Source organism: Eptesicus fuscus, chromosome 20 (genome assembly GCF_027574615.1).
Source record: "Eptesicus fuscus isolate TK198812 chromosome 20, DD_ASM_mEF_20220401, whole genome shotgun sequence".
NCBI lineage: Eukaryota > Metazoa > Chordata > Mammalia > Chiroptera > Vespertilionidae > Eptesicus > Eptesicus fuscus.
The window spans coordinates 9,377,957-9,402,388 of NC_072492.1; the positions used below are offsets into that span (position 1 = coordinate 9,377,957).

General features: G+C 46.0%; 2 protein-coding genes across 3 annotated transcripts in view; both read right to left on the bottom strand.

Annotated features, from left to right (window-relative positions):
• USP43 (ubiquitin specific peptidase 43) overlaps positions 1-8,049 on the bottom strand; it is a 63,094-nt gene extending 55,045 nt beyond the window's left edge. For both annotated transcript variants that reach the window (XM_054709689.1, XM_054709690.1), the window contains exon 1: positions 7,505-8,049. In XM_054709689.1, coding sequence (XP_054565664.1) covers positions 7,505-8,014 — 510 coding nt within the window. In that variant the 5' untranslated portion in view covers positions 8,015-8,049. The remainder of the gene's footprint in view (positions 1-7,504) is intronic.
• A 1,967-nt stretch (positions 8,050-10,016) lies between these two features.
• The window catches only part of CFAP52 (cilia and flagella associated protein 52), a 37,542-nt gene continuing 23,126 nt past the window's right edge, over positions 10,017-24,432 (bottom strand). The window contains exons 8-14 of the mRNA XM_008153460.3: positions 22,978-23,148; positions 21,879-22,027; positions 19,923-20,068; positions 16,549-16,700; positions 14,159-14,261; positions 11,244-11,355; positions 10,017-10,380 (exon numbers count right to left, since the gene is read on the bottom strand). Of these exons, the coding sequence (XP_008151682.2) occupies positions 10,205-10,380; positions 11,244-11,355; positions 14,159-14,261; positions 16,549-16,700; positions 19,923-20,068; positions 21,879-22,027; positions 22,978-23,148 (1,009 nt within the window). The 3' untranslated portion in view covers positions 10,017-10,204. The remainder of the gene's footprint in view (positions 10,381-11,243; positions 11,356-14,158; positions 14,262-16,548; positions 16,701-19,922; positions 20,069-21,878; positions 22,028-22,977; positions 23,149-24,432) is intronic.

A 24,432-nucleotide genomic window follows, 5' to 3' on the forward strand; every position in this document is an offset into this window, starting at 1 on the left:
GGGTCCCAGGTTCGATTCCGGTCAAGGGCATGTACCTTGGTTGCGGGCACATCCCCAGTAGGCGGGTGTGCAAGAGGCAGCTGATCGATGTTTCTAACTCTCTATCCCTCTCTCTTCCTCTCTGTAAAAAATCAATAAAATATGTTTAAAAAAAAAGCTGGGTGGCTCAGCATTGCCCCACACCAAAAAGATTTTGGGTTCGATTATAGATCAGGGTACAGACCTAGGGTTCAATCCCTGGTCAGGGCACACACCAGAGGCAATCAATCCATGTTTTCTCTCTCTCACATTGACATTTCTCTCTCTCTCTCCCTCTCTCTCTCTTCCCCTCCCCCTCTCTCTTCCTCTCTCTCTAAAAATCAATAAACCTATCCTTGGGTGTGGATTTTAAAAAAATTATGCTTGAGGAAATACTAATGAAAAAGTAAAATAAACGATCCTGTCATTTAAAAAGGAAGAACGGAAAAATATCTATTTGACATCGTTTTATATATATTTATAGGTAGATAAAAGTACCAAAAATATACAGCAAAATAAATAACAAATGGTTGTCATAGAAGAATGGGATCATAGGTGTTTTATTCATTCGCATTTGTATATTTAATTTTTTTTTTACAGTGAACTTTTTCTTTATTGTTTCTTTTCCCATTATAATAGTATCTGGCAGGTGTTTTCCAGAAATTTTAAATTAACATAGCCTATCAATTCCTACAGAGCACATTCCTATAGAAAGTCTAGTGAAATTTAGAGCCACATTAAAGCTAAATCCTAACTTGAGAGGAATGAACAAAAATATCTGGTATTTCTGCCCTGCAACATGCCATCGCTCTATCCATGTGCTTTCTCTCTCTCTCAAACACTGATAATTTTTTAAGTATTTCTTATTAAAGTTATTACTAGTTATTTCATATTTCTGGTTGTATTTATAAATACAACCTAATTTTTATAATGTTCTAAATGGTTATAAGTGGTTATTGCTCTAGACTTTCTGTCTTGTACCTGATCTCATTAGTGATAGTTGTAATTCAAAATATGAATTTCTAGAGCCATTTGGTAATTTTCTAATATTTCTACTCCATTACAATTTCATGTGTACTGTTTTGTCAAGAACTTCCAGAACATAAAAATTATAAAGGCATCATCATTTAAAAAACAAACAAACAAAAAACAGTGCTGGGAGCCCTGGCCAGTGTGGCTCAGTGATTAGAGTGTTGGCCCAGGAATGGAGGTTTGATTCCCAGTCAAGAGTATGTACCCTGGCCCCAGGTGGAGTGCATTTGGGAAGCAACCAATTGATGTGTCTCTCTATCTCTTTCTCCCCTCTCTCCCTACCTTCCACTCTTTCTAAAGATCATTGGAATAATATCCTCGGTTGAGGAATGAATAAATAAATAAACAAACAAACAAACAAACAGCAGTGCCTTGAGTAATGTATATCCCTTGAGGCATTCTGTGTCTAAAATCATAGGTCTAAAATTGATTCTTAAGCACATAAGCTAAGATAAATACCAGGTGGCTGAAATCCTTAATATAACCACAGAAAAATTAGAAACACATAAAATATTTATCAAGATCTGATATATAGAGAAACCAAGATGGTGGCAAAGGTAAACATCTAAACTGCCGCCTCGCACAACAATTTCAAAACTACAACTAAAAGACAGAACGCCTATCACCCAGAACCATGGAAACGCTGGCTGAGTGGAAGTTTTACAACTAGAAAGAGAGAAAGGAGCACAAACGCTGGAAAGCTGAGGTACGGAGGCACGCGAATCGGGCTGGTGGCAGGCGACTGGGCGTGCGGCTTTTTTTCAACCCGAAGGGAGACAAGCTCCCGATCACTCTGAAAGCCAGTTTCTGGGGACACGCGGGGGACCCAGACGCCTACGGGGACTGTCAGCCATCGGGTCGGAAAGTGAGGGTGACTTTTTTGCAGAGGTGCGCCCAGCAATCATTGTTTACTGCGCTGGAGCGCGGGACGCGGGGACTTGGAAGCGCAGGAAGGCAGAGAAGGCTGGCTGGCAGCCATCACTGTTTGCCACGCCCTAGCCTAGTGACGCCCTGAGACCCTGCCCCGCACAATCTACAAACCCGCCCAGGCTCCACAGAGCGGCTTTTGCATATAAATGGCCTGCCCTGTGGCAGCTTAACCAAATAAACTGCAGCTCCAGTCAGACTGCTCCAAAACCACCAAATCCCAAGCAAAGAGGAGAAAACTGTAGTTCTTGCTATAGCTCCTGCTGGGTGGGCTCAGACAGTAGCTGACCTGCACCCCATTGGAGATCCAAACACTAGTGTATCTAGTGGTCTGTGTGAGACGACACCAGATTTCAACTACTCTCATAAGGGACACATTCAAGAGGCAGACTCAGTGAGCACCAAAGCCCTACTGGAACAAGTCCTGCCCCATAAACGTGTCTCCAGCACAGCAATTCTTCCTTTATAGACACAGCGGGTCCTCACAGCCAATTGGCCTGGAGATCAATTCCTCCCAGTGATACCAACAACAATCAAGGCTTAACTACAATAAGGCTGTACACACAGTCCACAAAGGGGCGCACCAAGAGTGTCCACCTCAGGTAACTGGGAGGCTGACCCATTGAACCATATAGGACACCTAGCACACAAAGCTACCCTACCAACTGAGGGAAGCAGCGAAAATGAGGAGACAAGGAAACAGATCACAAACTAAAGAAATGGAGGAGAACAAATGACTGGACATAGAGTTCAAAACCACGATTATAAGGTTTTTCAAGAATTTCCTAGAAAAGGCCGATAAATTTAATGAGACCCTTGAGGATATGAAAAAGGACCAACTAGAAATTAAACATACACTGACTGAAATAAAAAATATTATACAGAGATCCAACAGCAGACTAGAGGAACGCAAGAATCAAGCCAAAGATTTGGAATACAAAGAGGCAAAGGACACTCCTCCAGAGAAGCAAGAAGAGAAGAGAATCCAGAAAGTTGAAGATAGTGTAAGAAGCCTCTGGGACAACTTCAAGCATACCAATATCAGAATTACGGGGGTGCTAGAAGAAGAGAGAGAGCAAGACACTGAAAACCTATTTGAAGAAATAAGGACCGAAAACTTCCCCCACATGGTGAAAGAAATAGAATTACAAGTTCAGGAAGCGCACAGAACCCCAAACAAAAGGAATCCAAAGAGGACCACACCAAGACACATCATAATTAAAATGCCAAGGGCAAAAGACAAGAGAGAATCTTACAAGCAGCAAGAGAAAAACAGTTAGTTACCTACAAGGGAGCACCCATACGATTGTCAGCTGATTTCTCGACAGAAACTATGCAGGCCAGACGGGAGTGGCAAGAAATATTCAAAGTGAGGAATAGCAAGAACCTACAACCAAGACTACTCTACCCAGCAAAGCTATCATTCAGAATTGAAGGACAGATAAAGAGCTTCACAGATAAGAAAAAGCTAAAGGAGTTCATCACCACCAAACCAGTATTATATGAAATGCTGAAAGGTATTCTTTAAAAAGAGGAAAAAGAAGAAAAAAGTAAAGATAAAAATTATGAGCAACAAATACATATCTATCAACAAGTGAATCTAAAAGTCAAGTGAATTAAAAATCTGAGAAACAGAATAAACTGGTGAATATAATAGAATCAGGGGCATAGAATGGAAGTGGATTGATAATTCTCAGGCGGAAAGGGGTGTCTGTGTGGGGGGGTATGGGAAGAGACTGGACAAAAATCATACACCTATGGATGAGGACAACTGGGTGGAGGGGGCGGTAAGGGCAGAGGGTGGGGTGGGAACAAGGTGGAGGGGAGCTATGTGGGGAAAAAAGGAGAAACAATTGTAATAATCTGAACAATAAAGATTTATTAAGTTTAAAATAAATAAATAAATAAATAAATAAAAAGATCTGATATAAATAAATCTAAAACTTCCAGTATCAGGATAGGAAGGAGAGTTTGGAGAAAACATTTGCAAGAAATATGACAATGGTTGAGGAACTTGTAAAAACAAGTAAAAACAACATTAAGATCAAAGCAGAGGAATAGACAAATAACATAAACAGATAATTCCAAGAGCAGCCTTACAACTAGTAAGAAGCATGGTAAAATACTATATTTTACTTCTAATAAAAGAAATAACCGAAATTGTAAAAGCAGAGAGTAAACTGGTGGTTTTGGGGGGCCGAGCAGTGGGGAAATGGAGGTGCTGTTTAAGGGCACAAACTTGCAACTAGTCAAAAAAAAATAAGACCTGCCCTGGCTGGTTTGGCTCAGTGGATAGAGCGTCAGCCTGTGAGCTGAGGGGTCCTGGGTTCGATTCCAGTCAAGGGCACATGCCTGGGTTATGGGCTTGATCCCCAGTGGGGGACTTTCGGGAGGCAGTGCATCGATGATTCTCTCTCATCATTGATGTTTCTATCTCTCTCTCCCTCTTCCTTCCTCTCTGAAATCAATAAAAATATATTAAAAAAAAATAAAAAATAAAAAAATAAGACCTGTAGACCTAACACCCAGTGCAGTGACTACAGACAACAAAACCTCATTATAAGCACGACACTTGCTAAGAGACTGGCTTTTAACTGTTCCCAACCCTAGAAGAAAGGATAATTACCTCATGTGATAAAGATGTTAGCTAATGCTGCTATGGCAATCATCAATATATATAAAAGCCTAAGTGACCATTATGACCAGATGACTGGCCAGTAGCTATGACATGCACTGACCACCAGGGGGCAGATGCTCACCGGTAGGAGCTGCTCCCCGGGTGGTCAGTGCACTCCCACAGCCAACCTCCTGTGGTTCCCCGCCCCCTCTAACCACCCACCACCCACCCCCGGACTGGGCGAGTCAGCTGGCCGGGCAGTGGGACCCCACCCATGCACATATTCGTGCACTGGGCCTCTAGTATTGTAATATAAATGTATCAAACCAATATGATGTACAGTAGTCCTCCCTTATCCTTGGTTTTGCTTTGCATAATTTCAGTTATACAAGGTCAAGCAAAGATTGAAAACATTAAATGGGAATTTTCAAAAATAAACAATCTATAAGTTTTAAATTGCGATCCATTCTGAATAGCATGAGAAATCTCGCGCTGTCCTGCTCCATCCCGCCTGGGTCATGAATCAGCCCTTTGTCCAGCGTCTCCACGCTGTATGTGCTCCCTCCTGTTAGTCTTAGTGGCCCTCGTGGTTATCAGATCGACTGTCTCAGTATCGCAGGTCTTGTGATGGTTTTTTTAAAGGCAGGCTACAAAGCCAGGATTGCCAATTGTTTGCATGTGCTTTGAAGCACATCAATGTTTATTATGATTATCTCTAGAGATGGCTGTCTCTAGTGGAATTCCAGATCATGGTTTACATTTTTGAACTTTTCAATTTTTTATAGCATACACATATTTAACCATATCATCAGAAAAGCAAAGTATTATGGATAATGTCATAAATAGGATCTTTTTAATGTATGTATTCATTTGCTGTTAAAACAAAGAGTGGTCCTGCTGTGTGGGTGGGGGGGGGGCTGGGGGGGGGGTGGAGCTGGGTGACTCAGGGCTCAGGAGGGGGTTGGGTAACTCACTCCTCTCAATTTCCTTCCTTCCTCTGTCTGAAGCTACAAATCCCTCCTGAAGACCAAACTCCTGTATAAAACCTTATGTGGCTTGTCCCCAACCAATTCTCCAGCCTTTCACCCCCAATCACATAGGTTTTCATTAATTCATTTAACCATTCATCCATTCTGCCTAGCTCCTCAGCCCGAACCTCAGTGACAGGCACTTTCAGTTCCATTCCTCAGTTGACCCTTGTTCCTCCAAAACTCAACTCAGTGGTCACCTCTCCTGGGAAGCCGTCCTGCCCCTTGACACTCACTCCCCCTCCCCAGTCATATCACAGCCTCCTGCCAGAATTGCCACAGCTCCCTGTATTTTCATTTTCTAGCACTTCCCACCAGTTCTCATTATGTGCCTGGGTGATTACGTCGTTACCAACCATCTCTCCCACAGACTAAATTCCTGGAGGGCCGCCCCAGAATCAGGTTTTATGCTCATCACTCGCATGGCCCATGCGCCTGTTACAGTGTCTGGACACTCAAGAAACACTTGTTAGATGAATGAATATTTTTTCATCTGTAAAATAAGAGGAGCTCACCTAGATTTCAATCAGCAAGAGTTAAAACCCCGGATTCTGGGATCCTCCACTCTCTCCAAGACTGGTTACCCAGAAAATCCCAGGAAACCGGACATTATATCACCCTCATTGACATTAACAACTTGATTATCCTTCCAAGGCTCATCAGGAGCTTCCAGGCCTTCAGAGTTCCCGAATGGGGAGTCAGACAGAATTCCTGGTGAGTCACCAAGGGTGATTAGTAATTTGGAAGGTTTTTTCCAAGCTACTCCTGGAACCACTCCCATCCCTGCAGTAACTGGATGAGAATGCATCTGGTATGAGAAAAGTACACAAAGGTTACCATCCTCCCTCCTTCTAGGTTCCTGCAGGTGAGGAGGTATAATAATAGAATAATAAAAAGTTCCTTCCAGGCACTGTTTTAAATGCTGTACATATAACTCACTCAAACTCCACAAGGCTATGCTGTAATAAGGTAGGTACCATTATGGTCCCATTTCACAGATGAGGAAAGCTGGGGCACAGCAAGATTTGGAAATTTGCTCAAGGACACAAAGCTCCAGAGATCTTGCTCTCGATCACTCTGTGATACTGCCTCTATTTAAAAAGCAAATGTTGCCAAAAAGAGATATTAACGATACCAATTTGATCCAATCATTCCTGCAGCACAGGGCTTCACCAGAGGAAGTAGGAGAGTGGAAGGTGGGGCTTGGCATGCCGGTGGGTCACGTGACAAGGACTGCTTTCTCAGGCTGAAACTCCACAGCAGTGATGCTGGCGGAATGAACACTGACAGGTTCCCTCCTCCCCCAAGAACAACAATCGCTAGTCTATGGGGAGCTTCAGCTCTCCGCCCAGAGCTGTGGATTTTTTTTAGCAGGAAGCAAGCAAGCCGTGTGCATCAATTATCAGGAACTCTTGAATCCAACTGGAACCCCAAACAAACGCCCCGCAAAGGAAGACTCACGACCTGCAGCATCCCCAGTGCGTAGACCGTGACCTGGGGACAGTGGATGCAACCCCGCGCTAACGCATCCTAGGGATTTCATTCGCACTAAACAAATGTTTGCTGGGCGTAAAATAAATAAATAAATAAAATTTTAAAAAGGCTGAACACACTACTCAAATCTGCCAGCTCCCTCCATTCAACCCTTCAAAATACCTGGGAGGAATTAATTCACGAAGAAAACGTGTGCGAGCTATGGCACAACAGATCAGCTCAAAACTAGGGCGGCAACCCGCGGCGGGACCGGCAAATGCCCTCTAAAGAAAGCTCCGGGAAAGCCCTTTCCCGACGGAGCACACTCTTTCCAAGAAGCGAAACCAGGGGGGCCGGGGCGAGGTTGCCGCCGCGCGGCGAGGGCGGCCGGCTGCGGGGCGCTGCCTACCTTGAACTCCGCGGAAAGTTGGGGCGTGTATTCGCGCGTCCAGAGCGCGCGCACTAGCGCCGCCAGGTGCTCGGTGACCTCCGCGCGGCCGGGGGCGGCCCGGTAGCGCCCGAGCGCCAGGAACTCGGCCAGCAGGTCGGTGTTGCTGAGACACTGCACCACGGCGTTCATGAAACAGGTGTTGCCGTGGTTCTTCAAACCCAGCGCGCCCGGGGGCCGCGCCCCATCGCCGGCGTGGAGCTGCGGTAGAGGTCCGGGCGGGCGCTCCTCCTCGGGGCTCCCGGGCGCGGCTGGAACCGGGGCCGGGGCGCAGGCAAAGCCCCCCTCACCGTCGCCATCGCAGTGTCGCGGCTGGGGCTGGGGCTCAGACCGGGGCGGCGAGTCCTCGGGGCGGGAGCGACTGCCCAGCGCCAGCAGGAAGCGGCTGAGCAGGCGGCGCAGGGAGCGGCGGCGGCGGGGCCGGGGCGCGGGCGACCCCCCTCCTGCCGCGCCCCCCGGGCCTTGCTCCATGGCTCCCGTCGGTGCGCCTCCCCGAGCGAGCGCCGGGCCCCGAGCGGACCGCGGCTAACAGGCCCTAACAGCCCCGAACCGGCGCCGGGGCGCAGGCTACCTGCGGGCCAGGTGTGTGCGGACCGGGCGGAGGCGGAGCCAGGGCGGGGCCACCCCGCCCCGCGCGGGAATCCGGCCGCAGGTTCCGCCCCGGGGCAGCGCCGGGCCGGCCTCCTCCGCCCCCGCGGCGCGGACTGGTAATGAGACTCTGGGAGTCACCGAGTTCACGCCCCTCCCTCCCTCACCTCTTATAAACCACCAGGCCTGAACTCAACCTCTGCTCCTTTCCCCTCCCGGCCACCAGCTGCGGGAATGAGAGGAATGATGCATTTGAAAGCGCCTCGTAAATTGCAAAGCCCTGGCGAGTTCTAAGTGTCTTGTCCTTAGGTCCAGGTGAGTACGTTGAAAAGGGAAAAGACTCCCCAAAGGGCAGACTCTGGCGCGGTGGGAGGCGCGCAGCGGGGACTGTGAAGGGACGGGGAGCGCTTTTGTGCACCGCCGCTTCCTCCGCAGGCTCCGGTGTGTGCGTACACGTGGCACCACTCCTTCCAGTCTGTCTGCGGGGTGGGGGGTGAGGGGGTGGGGTGCAGAGCCTTTCCCCGGACGCGCCACCCTAGGACCGGAACTGGGAGTCGCGTGTTGCCCTACGTGAAATAACCCAGCTGGTTATGGTTTGCTTTTTTTAAACTAAAGACTAGGCTGGAAATCATTTCCCAAAAACTTACGAGACTTTGTCATTTGTTTTAACTGGTGGAGAAACGGACTCAGAGAGGTTAATACAGTATACCGAGGTCACAAAACCCATAGGTAGGAAAAATGGCACTCCGCCTGGGCCTGCGGACTGCCAGCCCCACAGGCGGGCTCTTTCCAGCCTCTGCACGGTGCAGTGTGTGCTTATCAGGAAGTTTTCTGGGTCTCCGACGTGCCACCTACGCGCTCACCTGCTCATTCCTTAACGCTTAATCCTTGCTGAATTGTTGCCCAATCAGAATTCAGTGGGCCTTGCCCAGCCCTTGATTGCCTGGGTAACTGCGGGACTCCACTCACTTTATCCTGTAACTGTCAGGTTTATAATTAATCAGGCAAAGTCTTGCAAAATGAATTTCTCCTGGATCTAGCTCAAAAAGAGATCAGTCGTATGCATTATTACATCAACGCCCTGAAATGTTACTTATTATTTGATAAGTGATAATCATTTATTAAATATCCTCCTTGGTATATCAAATAGGCAGCAGCAAATCACTGAATGCAAAAAAAAAAAAAAAAAAAGGAGCATTGGTTAAGGGTAAGGAATATGCTAAGAACAAAAGACTGTACTGTGCATTGGGGCCTCTGTGTTTCCGGAAAATAATGTTTACCTTCGCTGGGAAAGAATATCCGGTTGGATGATCAATACACAAGACCCAGTCCCTCGCCCTTCTGATGGTAAGTAAGCACAGAAGAAAGATTTTATGGCCAACTCCAAAAAAGCACCTATGAAATGTCATCCTCGATAATCACCCCAAGATCCTCAACAACACATTTTCTTGGAGAAAGCCCTGTAATTCACGTTTACCTCTCTCCGTGTCAGGAATTCTGCTTTAATACACTATTTCACTTAATTCTCACAGTAACCTTTGGAGCAGGATTTTATTCTTGCATCACAAAAGAGAAAACAGTGGCTCAGAGAATAAAAACTAAAAAAAAAACAAAAAAACTAAAAAAAACAAAACAAAAACTACCCAAGATCCAAATTCAAACACAAGTCTTTCCTGTGCAGCTTGACCAATGAAATGCTGGTTCAGAGGGTGAGCCCGCCTCCTTATTTAGAGGACATCAGCAAAGCATCTGTGGATGTAGCAGAGGAAGGGCTGTGGGCTTTGCAGAGCCCTAGAAAAGAGACTATTACAGGAAAGCAACCACTGGAAGTTTATTCACAACACAAATCTTTAATCACAGCTTGTACAAATTATCCTTGGACACATTTCCGTTTTAATACACAGTTTAAGAATGTCACATACATTCTATAAAGGAAAGGAGAAACTTAAAGAGGAACTATTAGGAAACTTACAGGTAACACAAAAACACAGATGTGAGAAATCAAAACCAGGGAGTTATCTAAGCGCAGCGGTCACCAGAACTGTGTGCGCTGCTGAGTCAGATCTCCCAGCTTCAGGTGGCAAATGGGCACTTCCACCGGATGATGGCTCCGTCGGCACTGACGCTGACGATGTACTGATTCCCGGGGCTTATCCGCAGGCGCGTGATGGTGCCACTGTGTCCAACCCCAACGTGAGTCACTTCACCCTCATTATAGTCCCAAACTTTGACCATGTGGTCATTTCCACCTGAAAAAGACATTTATATGGCATGGCTATCCTAGAATACAGAGAAGCAGCCCTGATCTCAGAGAACTGGACCATCTTCAACACATTCCCCCCTGGGTCAACTTCAAGAAAGAAAACCTGTCTTTATGATAACTCTTCCTGGTTATAGAAGCCTAGGTCTGTTGTAGTAAATTTGAGGGGGGTGGGGAGGGAATGCAAAGCGGTGACATCACCCTTGGTCCCACCACCCAGAAATAACCACTAATAGCACCTTGGTTTCGTTCCTTCCAGTCTTTTCTCCGTAGTGTGCAGGTACACATTTACATCTGTGTATGTGGCAGGGGTCACACCATGTCTGGTTTTATATATTGTTTTCCGTAAATGTGTTTATGAAACTTTAATTCACTTGGGACTTTTAATGTCCTGAAGAATCAAAGAGCCTGGCAGGAAAGGATACTGATGTTGTTCCAATAGGCATGTTGTGTGGTAAATGCCCCCTGGAAATACTGATTTAAAAGCCTGGCCTTTAAGACTTCAGCAGGAAAGAACAGAACAAGGCACAGTGGACAGCCCGGGCCATTTAAAGTCCCATTTCCATCATGAAGGCCCACCACAAGAAAGAAAGAAAAAAGAAAGAAAGAAAGAAAAAGCCAGCCATGCAAGGCTTTGCGTTTCTGCTCCTGGGCAAACGTTTCCTCTCACTAAAATGGGACTTTTGCATTTTTATTTTTCCAACCACGCTGGCTGCAGGGCTCAGGCCTGGATCCAACCATGTTGCCCTTTAGACCCTTTTGTGGTCCCTTCCAGTCGCCTCCTGCCTGGGGGCTCCATGTTCCTGCCCAAGTCAGTCAGGCTTGGTGTTCTTGTCTGACCCCGGGACTGACCTGTGACAAAGTGCACGCCTTCCAGTGAGATGTCCATACCATTGATGGACCCAGACAAGGAGCCTTCCAGCTCTCTGATGACCGACCCGTCATACACCTCCCAGTAGCCAATCTGGAATTCAGAGAGAAGCCTTAGGCGGAATTCGGCTCAGTGGAATCACCCACATCCACGCGCAGGCTAACTAACGGTGGCTCTGGTTTCTGTAGAAGGCTCTACTGTATATAGAAGGATGCCATGTCGGCTGAGATTATAAATAGGCTAAGGCAGGGGGTGGATAAATCACATTCATATTTTTAGTATCGGTTTTTAAATTTGCATCCTATTTAGAGAGATGTCAATAGGCTGGAAACCCAGATTGCGACAGAAATGCTTTTGATCAGACAAAGCAGATTGAGTCTGAACTAAGCTGTAAAGGAAAAGGCAAAGGCCACTGCCTGCACTTCCCCCCCACTTCTGCTCACAGCAGGAGTGGGAGCGCCAGGCCTGGGGGAAGGGAAGCGTTTCCTTCCTTCCGCTGGGATGAGGAGCCCAGCCATCCAGAAGGTCCTGGAGAAGGCCAGGCCGGACCCCACCCTTAGTCCCAACTTTCTGTTCTGCCTCAAAGCAATTAAGCTTTCCACAGGGCGGGGTTTTAAAGACAAAGTGTTACTATCGGCCCCTCCTGGGGAGGGAAACTAGAATGGGGGTGGGATGGGGGGATTATGGGGGGAGGGAGAGACAGGAGCTCAAGGAGAGAAATTTTTCTCTAAATGGACGGATTTTATACTTTTTGAACTTTGAAACATAAACGTACAGCCTATTCGAAACTCAAATTTCTTTCTAAACCAGGGGTCCTCAAACTACGGCCCGCGGGCCACATGCGGCCCGCCGGGTGTTTTTGCCACCGCTGCCTGTCCTGCTTAGCAGCCGACTTAGCAGTGTGCATAGGAATTTGTTCATAGTTGTTTATTTTAAACTATAGTCTGGCCCTCCAACGGTCTGAGGGACAGTGAACTGGCCCGCTGTTTAAAAAGTTTGAGGACCCCTGTTCTAAACAAAGAGCCCTTGACTAGGAATCAGGAGTGTGAACTTGGGCATGCATTTCACTCCTCTCGGTTTCCTGTTGATGGAAACTCGCTGTGTTCCAGTCATTGTGCCGGGAATCTATAATCCTCTGAATCTAGCTAGAAACTGTGTAGGAGAGATATATATGGCCGTATAATTTCATCTGATGTTTAATCACTTTAAATAAAGTTCTGCTTTCACGGGCAAAGCAGAAAGAGCTAGAAAAGCACGCCAAGAATCCTTGGTCTCAGGAAGCACACCCATACAAGCCCTTTGTTCTTGGTTACCAGTGTTCTTGGGCAAAGAAGTCCAAGCGGGCCTTTCCTGAGAACTCCAGCAGGCCTCGGACTTCCCTGGACACCCCCACCTGGGAGGGTCTTCCCCGAGATCTGAGTGTGGCTGGGTCCTTTGGTCACTCAGGCCTCAGCTCAAATGTCACCTCCTTAAGGAGCCCTTCACTGACCCTCTAGCTCAAGCAGCTTTCTTCCTCCCAGCCACTCTCATAGAACCCGTTCTATTTTCTTTCTCTATAACTTGATCTGTTTTCTTTTCCTATAACTTGTCCTGTTTTCTTTTTAGCTCTTTCACCATCTCATATCATCCTGTTCACTTATTACTCATTGCTTGTTCATATGTTTGTTTACATGTGTACCGTCCAATTCCATCCCCTCCTGCCCCAAATAAACATGTAAAGTAAGTAAGTGGCATGACAGCAGGGACACTGTCATGTCCCCGGCACTTAGAATAGTTTTACAGATTTATGATTTAAACATTCTGGTAAAAATTCTAAGAGGGCAATAGACTGTTCATACACTAAAACCTAAAATATAGTAGTAAATGTCACACTAATTTAGAAAGTTAAGGAACCATATATCAAAGCATTTATAGTGACATTGCGGTACGCTCCCTACTATCCACCCCACCCCACTCCCAAGAGGAAGCCCACATAGACCACAAGTCAAACAGGATGTTAGAGGATTGAGACACAAAGAACTAACAAATCCTGGATGGACCAGGCAGCATTTCTGGGGTTTTTATGAAAAGGTATCCTTGGGCAGTAGTCCCCAATCACCCGGGAAGCTTACACAGGTAAAAGCCCCACTCCGAGAGTCCAGTTTGGGTGGTGTGGGATGGGAGAGGCACCTTTAGTATTGTTACCCCTACAATCTTGTTATACCTTTAACTCACCAACTTTCTCTGTGGCTAGGAAAAGATAAACATGCAACCCCCTCTTCATTGATCTCAGAGTCTGAATTAGAAAAATCAAAATCCATTGATTGGATGTACAGATCTGATAGGATCTGCTTTGGCCCGCAGGGCGGATGGCACCCCAGCATCCTCGCCCCTCCATGTGCCTCTCTGCTGAAGCCTCTTACTTCTCCAAGGAGAAATGTCCCCCCCAAAAAATGACCAATCTTCACCCAAGGACATGTTCTCTCCAACTTAAAAGATTTTTAATATATTGATGAAGCCGAGCGATGAGGGCTCTAGTGTCATTCCACTTGAACTCGGTCAAAGTGACAACTGATTTGGGCACAGCAATTCCTTTCCTGCCTCAGAAACTTCCTAATAATAAAAACCAATATATATGGAGTATCCCTCCTGGCGCAGGCACCCTGCTATTAGCATTATATGCGAGCGTGGCTTCAATCTTCACAGAAGCTCTATGAGGTTGGTGGCACCATCATTTCCATTTTACAGATGAGGAAGTGATGGTACCGAAAGATGACATAGCACTTCCCAAGAGACACGCTGATCAACAGCAAAGACCATCCTTTGCACTGGCATGTCCGGAGCCTGCACCCTCAGCCACAACACTTTGCTTTTCTCTTGTACCAGAAAGATCTCAACTCCTACCAGGAGTGCTTACCTTCCTGTCGGTCCCACTGGTGATGATCTGGAACTCTTCGGGGTGGTAACAAACGCACTTGAATAAGGTATTGGCCAGGATCATCTGATTCCTCCTAAGATGTCTGAAACATAGATTCAAAAGCTGTAAAACTCGACTTTCTCTCCCCTGGAAAACTTACTTACTGTTCAAACTGGATTTGGTGCAAGCTTGGATTAGGGTTGGTTCATTCATTCCAAACAGATGTCCTGAGACTCTGCCCAGTCCACTTCCACATCTCTCCACTGCACTGATGGGGAGTCAGAAGATAGGGGGGAAGGAGGTTTCCTAAAGACAAAGCCCAGGGCATAATGGGGTGCCTCAAGTTCCAGTGAGAAGGAAGGAGGAGGCTGAACTGGGAGTCCACCTGCTGTCTTCCACACCACGCACTTGACTCCTGAGGCCCCGTTTCCCAGTGAAGGGCTCCACAAGCTGAGTGCAAAGTACGGGGCAGGGCTTTGGAAACGGGAGATTGTTGGGCCTTACCTGTGGGATTTGGATTCAGTAGGTTGGGATAAAGCCCACAGATCTGCATTTTTAATCAGCATCCCAATTGACTGTAAAGTAGTTTGAGAACCACTGCTTTAGGTACTGTACCAAAAATACGTAAATTAACTTCACCTTCCACCGGTGAGGTGGCTGGGTAGCCGTCTCACAGGCCAGGCTCCACTGGTCAAATAATGTCCCTTCTGCACAGTTTCTTCTCATTATGGGAGTTTCCAAACATGGTACCTGAACTGAGCGTTTTCAAAGATTTGGGCACAAATTAACCAAATATTCCTGCTACAGAGCAAGGAGGCTTAAAGCTTTGAAGTGGTCAGAAACCATCCATGGAAACAAGCGTAGACATGGCCTCCTAGTTATATAGTATTTCCTCGTGGGAAGTGCAGGTGAAGGCAATACCTCCCCCAAGTGTGGTCCTGGGCCAGCACCTGGGGCCTCATTTGGGAGCTTTTACAAATGTGAGATCTCAGATGATACTCTAGTGAAAGAAAATCAACATTTTAACAAGATCCCCAGGTGATGTGTATGCACATCAAAGTTAGAGATACACAGAACCCAAAGACAGAGGTGTGCTTTGGTTTTTGTTTTATAATCTATACTAATAAAAGGATAATATGCTAATTAGACCTGGAGACCTTCCAGACAAATCCATGGTGGCGGGGCTGAGGCAAAGGCGATCAGGCCAGGAGGGGAGGGCAGTTGTGGGTGATCAGGCTGGCGGGGGAGGGGGCAGTTGGGGGCGAGCAGGCCGTCAGAGGGGGCAGTTGGGGCTGAGCAGGCTGGCGGGGGGGCAAGTTGGGGGCAAGCAGGCTGGCGGGGGGGCAGTTGGGGGCAAGAAGACTGGCGGGGGGGCGGCAGTTGGGGCAGTCAAGCTGGGAGGTGGGGGAGAGAAGGCCAGCAGGAGGGGGCAGTTGGGGGCAAGCAGACCAGCAGATAGTGTGGTTAGGGGCGATCAGACAGGCAGGCAGGTGAGCAGTTAGCAGCCAGCAGTCCCGGATTGCGAGAGGGATCCCAGATTGGAGAGGGTGCAGGCTGGGCTGAGGGACACCCGCCCCCCTGCCCCCGTGCACGAATTTCATGCACCGGGCCACTAGTGTATTAAATAAAAAGTGTCCTGCCTTTGCCTTTAGTTCTCATTCTCTTCTCTCCAATCAAGAAAATGTTATATTCTTTTGCTATATGTATGTGTCTATCTAACTCTCTATCTTTTCCTCTATACTTCATATCTAATGCAGTTAGTTACACACAAAGGTGAGGCATCTTTTTAGTGGTAGAGGGGTGCTTGGCAGGAGGAGGTGTTGGTGGAACAGGGTCTAATTCTCAAAATAAACACAGAAAAAATGCTTATAGTCCAAACATATCCTTGAAAATACTTTGAATTACTCCAACACTAAAGTTTACATGCTTTGGTCTTGTATAGAGAGACCCTGACAATGAGGCCAACTGAGGGAAGGGCAATTCGCCATTCCCCTACTCCCACCCCAAGGCAGGCTCATTCTGGGCTTGACTGGCCTGCGTGGAATGACCAGAGGAACTGCCTGCATTGCCTAAGTTATTTCCCTTCTCCCTTTGGGGGAATACTTCAGAGTGGAGTTAGTGTGAGTTAAATCATGCTTCACTGTGTGTATCCAGAAAGTGACTTCCCTACCTGTCCAGAAACCTAGCACCCAACTCCTCCTGAAAACGATTCCATTTCTATCAGCATCCATGACTAGCCATGGTGATCAATGGCTTCTGATGAACATCGCTCTGCTGCTGCCTTAAGTAAGATGTCTACACTTCCTTTGAATCTTCTTTCAAGCTCAACAAAATGATGGCATTGTTGGGTGTGTAAGTGCCACTCAGTCCTCCCCATCACAGGTACCTACACAAGGTCCCAAATGATGCAAGTGCCATCCGAGCTGGCTGAGACACACTCCTCGTCGTTCCTCTTCACCCGAATGCAGGACACGGAGGACTTGTGCTCCTTCAGGGCCTCCTCCAGCTTCTGGGTCTGGCAGCCTATCTGCCACACCCTCACCTGGAAGCCACAAAGCACAGGCTCTCAATACACACCTGGGCTTTCGAAGGGATAAAATAAATTCCGAGAACTTGCCCACCTCTGCTCTGCTTGTCTTCTCCTCCCCTCAGTTGAGTGGGGTGGGAGTGCGGAGTTGTAGGCCGAGAATATTCTTCCATGGAGCCAGGAAAATGCTCCCAATGAGCTTGCACCTACTTCTACTTTCAGGGCTGAGAAATTTATTCAATTCCTGCGACTAAAAACAACAATGCAAGGGCTGCTGCTCACCCAAGTGAAAGAATATAGCTACTCATTTCTTCTGCGCATTGCTCTCAAATGTCTGGTGCCAGGAAATCGCATGGGTACTCAGAGCCATATTTAAATTTTCACATCAGCTGCTCAATTTTAATCATTTAAAAATCCATGGGTCTCTACTCCATCAAGGCCAATACCCACTTTAAAAATAATTTTTATTTTTATTTTAGAGAGAAAGGAAGGGAGAGGGAGAGAGAGAGAGAGAAATATTGATGGGAGAGAGAAACATTGATTGGCTGCCTCCTGCACGTCCCCTATTGGGGGGGGGGGGTCGAGCCTGCAACCCGGTCATGTGCCCTGACTAGGAATCAAACCAGTGACCTCTTGGTGCCTTGGTGCATGGGTCTGCGCCCAACCAGTGACCCACACTGGCCGGGCCCCACTTTTTATTTAAAAAAATACTTTATTAATACCTCTTTGCTACCCTGAAGTGAAATTCATAGGTAATACAACTACCTACATACAAATTTTCAAAATAGTTCATATGAGGCCCTAACTGTAATAAAAAAGGAAAGTGATTTAGTTATTATTGTATGTCCAGTAATGGATGAGTGCTCTGTTACATCTGTACCTGAAAACATAATAATATAGTCAGATGTTTATACCTTCTTATAATTAATACATTTCATATAAGAAAAATGAGAAGAGCAGAAACTATTTCATGTAATATAAGAATGCAAGAACAATAGTCGAGGTCAGTGGTCGGCAAACTGGCTCGCGAGCCACATGCGGTTCTTTGGCCCCTTGAGTGTGGCTCTTCCACAAAATACCACATGCGGGTGCGCATGTACAGTGCAATTGAAACTTCGTGGCCCATACGCAGAAGTCGGTTTTCAGCTGTGAAAAGAAATTTCAGTTGTTGTACTGTTGATATTTGGCTCTGTTGACTAATGAGTTTGCCGACCACTGGTCTAGGTGGACACGACTAAAAGCTGGTGTTAGGATAAGTAAGTTATTTGTACCTAATGAGAGGAAAGTAACCTAAATGAATAAAAACATTCTAAATGACTTTCTCAGTAAAGAAAATTAGGAAGCGTGAGGTATCCCAAATGAGCTGAGCCATATGTTTTTTTACGGCGTCCAAGTAATATCCCGAGGTTAAGATATGGGATGGGATAATGACTTTTGCCAAAGAAAACAAATCTCCAATCTTGAAATCCCACTGCATGCGGAGGCATACATGTGGTCTCTTTCTATGTTGTGGGTCCTGACCAAACAGCACCAGAACCAGAACTTTGGAGGTACCGGGCATCAGCCCTGTAGTTGTGGGACTGCAGGGGTGGTTTGGGTATGCTTGGGAAAGGGGATAAAGTGGTGGGATTGGGGTCTTCACAACTCAGACAATGGCCATTTACCAGTGAAAATGGAAGTGCTGAAGTATTTCAGCAACTGCTGCATTCATACCAGTGCACACCTGCTGGCCAGCAGCCGTGGTCTGTGGTACTTCCCAAGACCTTGAAGACTGTTTTTCGGAAGGAAGTTCTGAAATAGCTGTGGGGAATGGCGGGAAAAGTTGACATTGTCAGAAGATTGCTGAGCAGGGCAATGACTGGAATGTGTCATTTCCTCCTGCAGCTCTCAGCTCAGGTTCAGGCACCTTGAACGCAGATGGTCTGGTCCAAGCCAAGTGTGGGCATCAGCCGGGCAGATGCCGCAAATGGCTGAGGGAGTAAGCAAGGAAGCTGAGGGTGTCAGCAACAGCATGCGAAGGGAGTCAAGCCATGAGGGTGGTGACAGGCAGAGCCCAGAGATTGTCTAGAGCTGGGTGTGTCTCTAGGGCACCTGAAAAGTGGCTGGTGCAGGTGGAGATGTGCTCTGGATGAATATGCACACCAGAATTTGAAGACTTAGTACAAATAGAGTGTGAAATAGCTCACTGACAGGAGCACTGTTATCTTCACATTACCACAGGAAATGAAGCACAGAGAGGTTAAGGAACACACCCCAGTTCTCACCCCTGGGACGGGGTGGAAGTGAAATCTGAGCGCAGGCAGCATGACACCAGCACCTAAGCGCTCAGCCACTCATCTGTTTGGCCCAAACTCTACTAAAGGCTACATCAACATGCGGTGTCTTTCTTCTCCCTGATGTCATTCCTCTGATAGCATGGAGAAAAAGAAGGCAAAGAAGATGTCCCATGTCAAGAAAGGGAAGGCTGTGGGATAGGAAAACAGCTGGGGAGTAAGAGAGGGAGACACTGAGATGAATGTCTGAGTGAGAGATGCTGTAGGCTCATCAAAATGATGGAAGGAAGAAGTCAAGTGTAATCATTTCAAAATAATGATCAAAACATCTGGGCAGTTTAAAGAATTGATCTAAAAAATAGCATCTCCTTTAAAAGATAAGATAAAGCCCTGACTAGGTGGCTCAGCTAGCTGGAGAGTCATCCTGTACACCAAAAGTTTGCAGGTTCCATTCCCAGTCAGGGCACATACCTAGGTTGCTGTTCCATCCCAGGTTGGAGTGCGAACAGGAGGCAACTGATGGATGTTTTTCTCTAACATCAATATTTCTCTCTCTCCCGCTCCCTTCCTCTCTCTCTCTCAAATCAGTGAACATACCTTCAGGTGAGGATAAAATAAAGATAAGTAAATAAGTACATTAAAGATAAGATAAAGACAATTTATATAACTATGGTCTTTGAAGGGAGGGAACAAACCTGTATTCCAAAGCTCAGGCAAAACACAACTTGGATTCATAGCTCAATTCCATACAGAACATTTTCATGTCTGTATCTTAAATGTTCTTTCTGAGGACAAATGTATTTATATAAGGATTTATATTATTTTAATTTTAATTTATGGTGTAGTTTAGGGTTTCGTCAAAATTTTAATTTGGTCCTGCCTGACTCGTAGAGCAGGTTAAAAAATAAAATCAAATAATGAGGCAGTCACACTAAATTGAGGGCTATTTTTAAAAAGACTCTACCTCCCCTTCCCCACCGCCACTGATGATCCTTTTACAGTCACTGGTGGTAGTGATGGCCGTCACGCCGATCCTGTGGGCATTGTTAATGGCATACATCAAGCGGCCTGTCTCCGGGGCGAAGGCTCGGATTTTACCGTCATCCCAGGCTGGCATAAAGGAAAACAAAAGGCAGGCAAGATCAGTATATCATACTCTCTCTGCAGACTGTTGCTCTCCTACATCATGAGGGAAACTCAGGATTGGGGAGCAGTGGTGGTGATGGAGGAAAGAGGCCAGTCCCCCACCAATTGCCAGGAATCCTATCACCTTTTCCCCTGACTCCCCAAACTGGCCACACCTGGCTGAGGGAAATGAGTGGCCTTAGTTGAATCTGCCTCCATGTACACCCTACTTCAATGGAGAGAAGTTGGAATGGGGAGGAAGGAGGGAGACCAGCTCCCACTCTCCCATGAGTTGCAAAACTTGTCCATTCAACTAGCTGTTGGATATAGCACCTGGGTTGTATAATTTAGCATCCCCAAATAAATGTTGGCTTCTCACCCCTCCCACATCTTTAAACCCTGATGCTCTTTCCTCCACTCCCACCATCTTCCCCATCTCAATAAAACTTGCCACCCAAGAACTCAAGCCAAGAACTTCAGAGTCATTCTTGATTCCTCACTATTCTGTCCACCCAACATCTAACTCATTGGCAAGTCCCATCAGCTCTACAGTTAAACACCTTGAATCTGAACTCATCCACTGGGACCACCTATACCTAAGCCATCAGCACCTCTGTCCTGGGTTATTATAACAGCTTCTTCCCTGGCCTTAGACTCTTGCTCCCCTACAATCAATTATCTGTGCAGGGGTCAGGGCGAACCTCTTCAAACCATGTTTCCTCCTGAGATCAAGAACTTTTAAAACCTTCAGCTTTCTCTTCTACCACTCTCCCTGAACGCTGGCACGATCTGACTTTAAAAGCAGATTTCTGGCTTCTGTGTTGAGAATAGACTGAAGGAGAAGGGTGGTGTGCAGGGGCAAAAGTAGGCAGACCTGGTAGGAAGCTACGAGGGTAACCTAGGAGAGAGATGATGGTGACTGAGCCAAGGGTGAAGATGATGAGGAGTGATGGAATCTTGGGTATACTCTGAAGAGGGAATCACTAGGGGCAAATTAATGTGGGGTATAAGAGAGAAAGAGGAGGTGATGATGACCTGAATGTTTGTTAGCTTGGAGTGTAATGTAAGCCAGGAACTCCTGGTGGCCTCTATGTGGAGAAAGAACATGCCCAAGGGAGAGGCCAACGTGGAGGCAACAGAGCCAAGAAAAGGGGGATGAGATGGGTTTCTGATGTCACTACTTGACTAGCTATGCCTAAAGACCCACTTGACTCTTCACTGATATCAACCACTGAGTCTACTTTTTGACGACTGAGGAAAATTTTACATAGATTGGAATAATAAGATATTAAGAAATTATTATTTGATAGGAAAATATTATTTTTAGAGATGGATACTGAAATATTTATAAATGGAATATTGTTATCCCTATAATGTATGTTAAAATATTTTGGCATAAAATAACCAAATTAAAAATAAATTTTCTTTGGGATATAACTTAAAGTCAGGATTTTATCCCTTGAACAACACAGGAGGTTCTAGCACAAGTGCCTTGCACTCACTAAGGGCTCAAATCCATTCTGTAATCAAATTGCTAAATTTCCCTGCTAGAGTGAAAGCTACATGCTGTGTATAGCAATTTGGGAGAAGAGAAATTTGGTGCTTCCTAGCTCAGAAAGTCTGCCAGCTGGAAGGGAACGCCAAAGAGAGGCTAGATTAGAAGCAAGGAGCGGGTGGGTAGGCAGCGGGAGGCTGTCTCAGGTTATGCACACGTAGAGACTAGTGTATGATGAGAATGACAAGATCCAGAGCCACAGCCAGAGCTGGACGCCACATTTCAATATGTTGACATTACCGGAAATGAGGCTCTTGCCGTCTCTCATGAAATCAATGCTGTGGCAGGTCATGTTGGGTACGGTGATCCGCAGCAGCTCCCTGTTGGACAGTGTGTGCCACACTCTGATGTCCTTCTTGGCACAGGTGGCAAATAGCTCAGCAGTGCCACTGAAAAGAACCCAGCAAGAGGATATGAGATGCAGCCATAAAAGATGCACTGTGTTTCTTAGATGTATGTTTGGCACTAAAATGTGTTTCATAGGATAGCAGAAAGGATGCCTTTTAGGCACCAATTACGTTAAGGCCCGATGGTCTCACAGGTTTCTTAAGTAAAACTAGAGGCCTGGTGCATGAATTCGTGCACAGGTGGGGTCTGGCCCACCCTGATCAGGGGCGGGGCTGGCCGGGGGCAGGGGCCATGGGTGGTTGGCCAGCCAGTCCCACCCCCTGGTCAAACTCCCAGTTAAACTCCCGGTCACGGGGACAATTTGCATATTAGCCTTTTATTATATAGAATGGCAGCTGATGCCCACAAATCATCTGTGAATGATCTTTGGTAGTCCTTTCCCTCGAGAAAGGGTTGGGACAAGGAAAATGTCAATAAAGAAGTCTTTCGATGTCCTGGTAGACTGGAGGACAGTAGGTAACATTTCTTGAAATATAATACATCGTAAAATATTTATATTAAAAGAGGCTAAATAAAACTTTTCCTGTAAAGTAAATAATCATTAAAATTTCAAAGAAGAAAATGAAAAGGGTGCTAGAATTCATGTTTGCAAATAATTCAAAACACTTTTTTGCTTAGTTATGAGAAAATATAAGATTGTGGACAAGGAAAAGAATCTCAGAGTAATTGGTCCATTAGATTTTTTTTTTAAGGACAACTTATAAATAGATTAAAAATACCAATATGTAAAAAAGTGCAGATCCTTCCAATTTGGATATGAAAAAGGAGTCAGACTGGGGCACAATAAAGAGAAAAAATCATAATCTATTATGACTTATTATGTTAATAGATATTAAAGTATATTAATAAAATTCAATTTCTTTGCACACTACACCAAGTCGTCATGTTCTTATTGTTTTTAGGGGTGAAAATATTTTCCTCTTCTACTTACAATGGAAAGACAATGTCCTCTACAGCTTCAAAGTGACAAGTGGCAATGAGAGTCTCTTTGAAATCTGTGAAGTTGACACGATAAATGTATGACTCTTCTGTTCCTACAAAAAACTGGTGTCCTTCCCCTCGGAGCGTGATAGAGGTGATACAACCTTGTAACTGGATTTTCCTTTGAGGAGAAGCAAAAAGGTAAAGCAGAGTCACTTAACAATTATTTATTAACCATCTGACGCATTACAGAGGACACAAACCAGGCACATGACCTGGGAAATGACTTCAAGGAGGTGACACAGTTAGAAAGGCAGGAAGTACAATATTGGGTACCCATGGTCAAGAATAGGTTACAGCAGGAAATCTTCATCAGTGAGATATAGTTTGAAATGGGTTGTGCAATGTGGTAGGAGTTGAATAGAGGGAATGTTCCAGACAGACATATAGGCACAAATGACCATGGCAATTAAATACTTCATGAATCCATTTTTCAGAAATGATCCTAAAATTGGGGGGGTAGGGAGGACCCTTATGTCAAAGGATGTTATTATAACCTTATTTAAAAGAATGAAAAATTGGAAGCAACCTAAATAACTAATTATAATGGAATAGTTAGATGATCTATGAGACAGCAACTTTAAAGAATATTTGCCTAGTCATTAAAATCATGTATAAAAGAGTATGGAGTTTATGTATATAAATTATCAAAAAAAATTTTAAAGATTATATAGTAACACTAGAAGCCCGGTGCATGAAAATTCATGCACTGGACGGGGGGGTGTCCCTCAGCCTGGCCTGCCCCCTCTCACAGTCCGGGAGCCCTCAGTGGCAGGAGGCGACCCAGCAATCAGGGGAAGGTGACACCCCCATCAAACCTCTGCTGCTGCCTCTGCTGGCAGTGCAAGCCTCGGCCGGCCCTGGTTACCTGAGCCTTGGGCGGCCCTGGTTGGCTGGGCAGCCGACATCTGAGGCTTGCTGTGCCTTGGGCCAGCCCTAGGCAGCTAGGGGGCTGAGGGGACTGCGGGACTCAGGAGCCAGGCGCACAGAGTGGCTGGACCCGCCTGGGGGCAGGCCTGGCTGTGCCACATGCCTGCACCTCAACCAGCAGGGCTGAGGGGACTGGGTGCTGCCATCTTGTGGTTGTGGGTGCCACCATCTTTGAGGGTATGGCAGTCAATTAGCATATTCCCTCCTTATTGGCTGTGGGTGCCACCATCTGTGTGAGGGGGTGACAGTCAATTAGCATATTCCCTCTCTATTAGATAGGATTAATAAAGATTTATACTTTTTTTATATTGTTTTCATTAAGTAAAATATCAGAATATAAAACTTTATATACCAAATAAGCACAATGATTTAAAAAAATTTATGAATAACACAGATAAGAAGTAAAATGTTAATCATGTCTATCTTCATCAGAACTTACAGCAATTATGTTATCTTCTTCCACTTTCTAATCCCC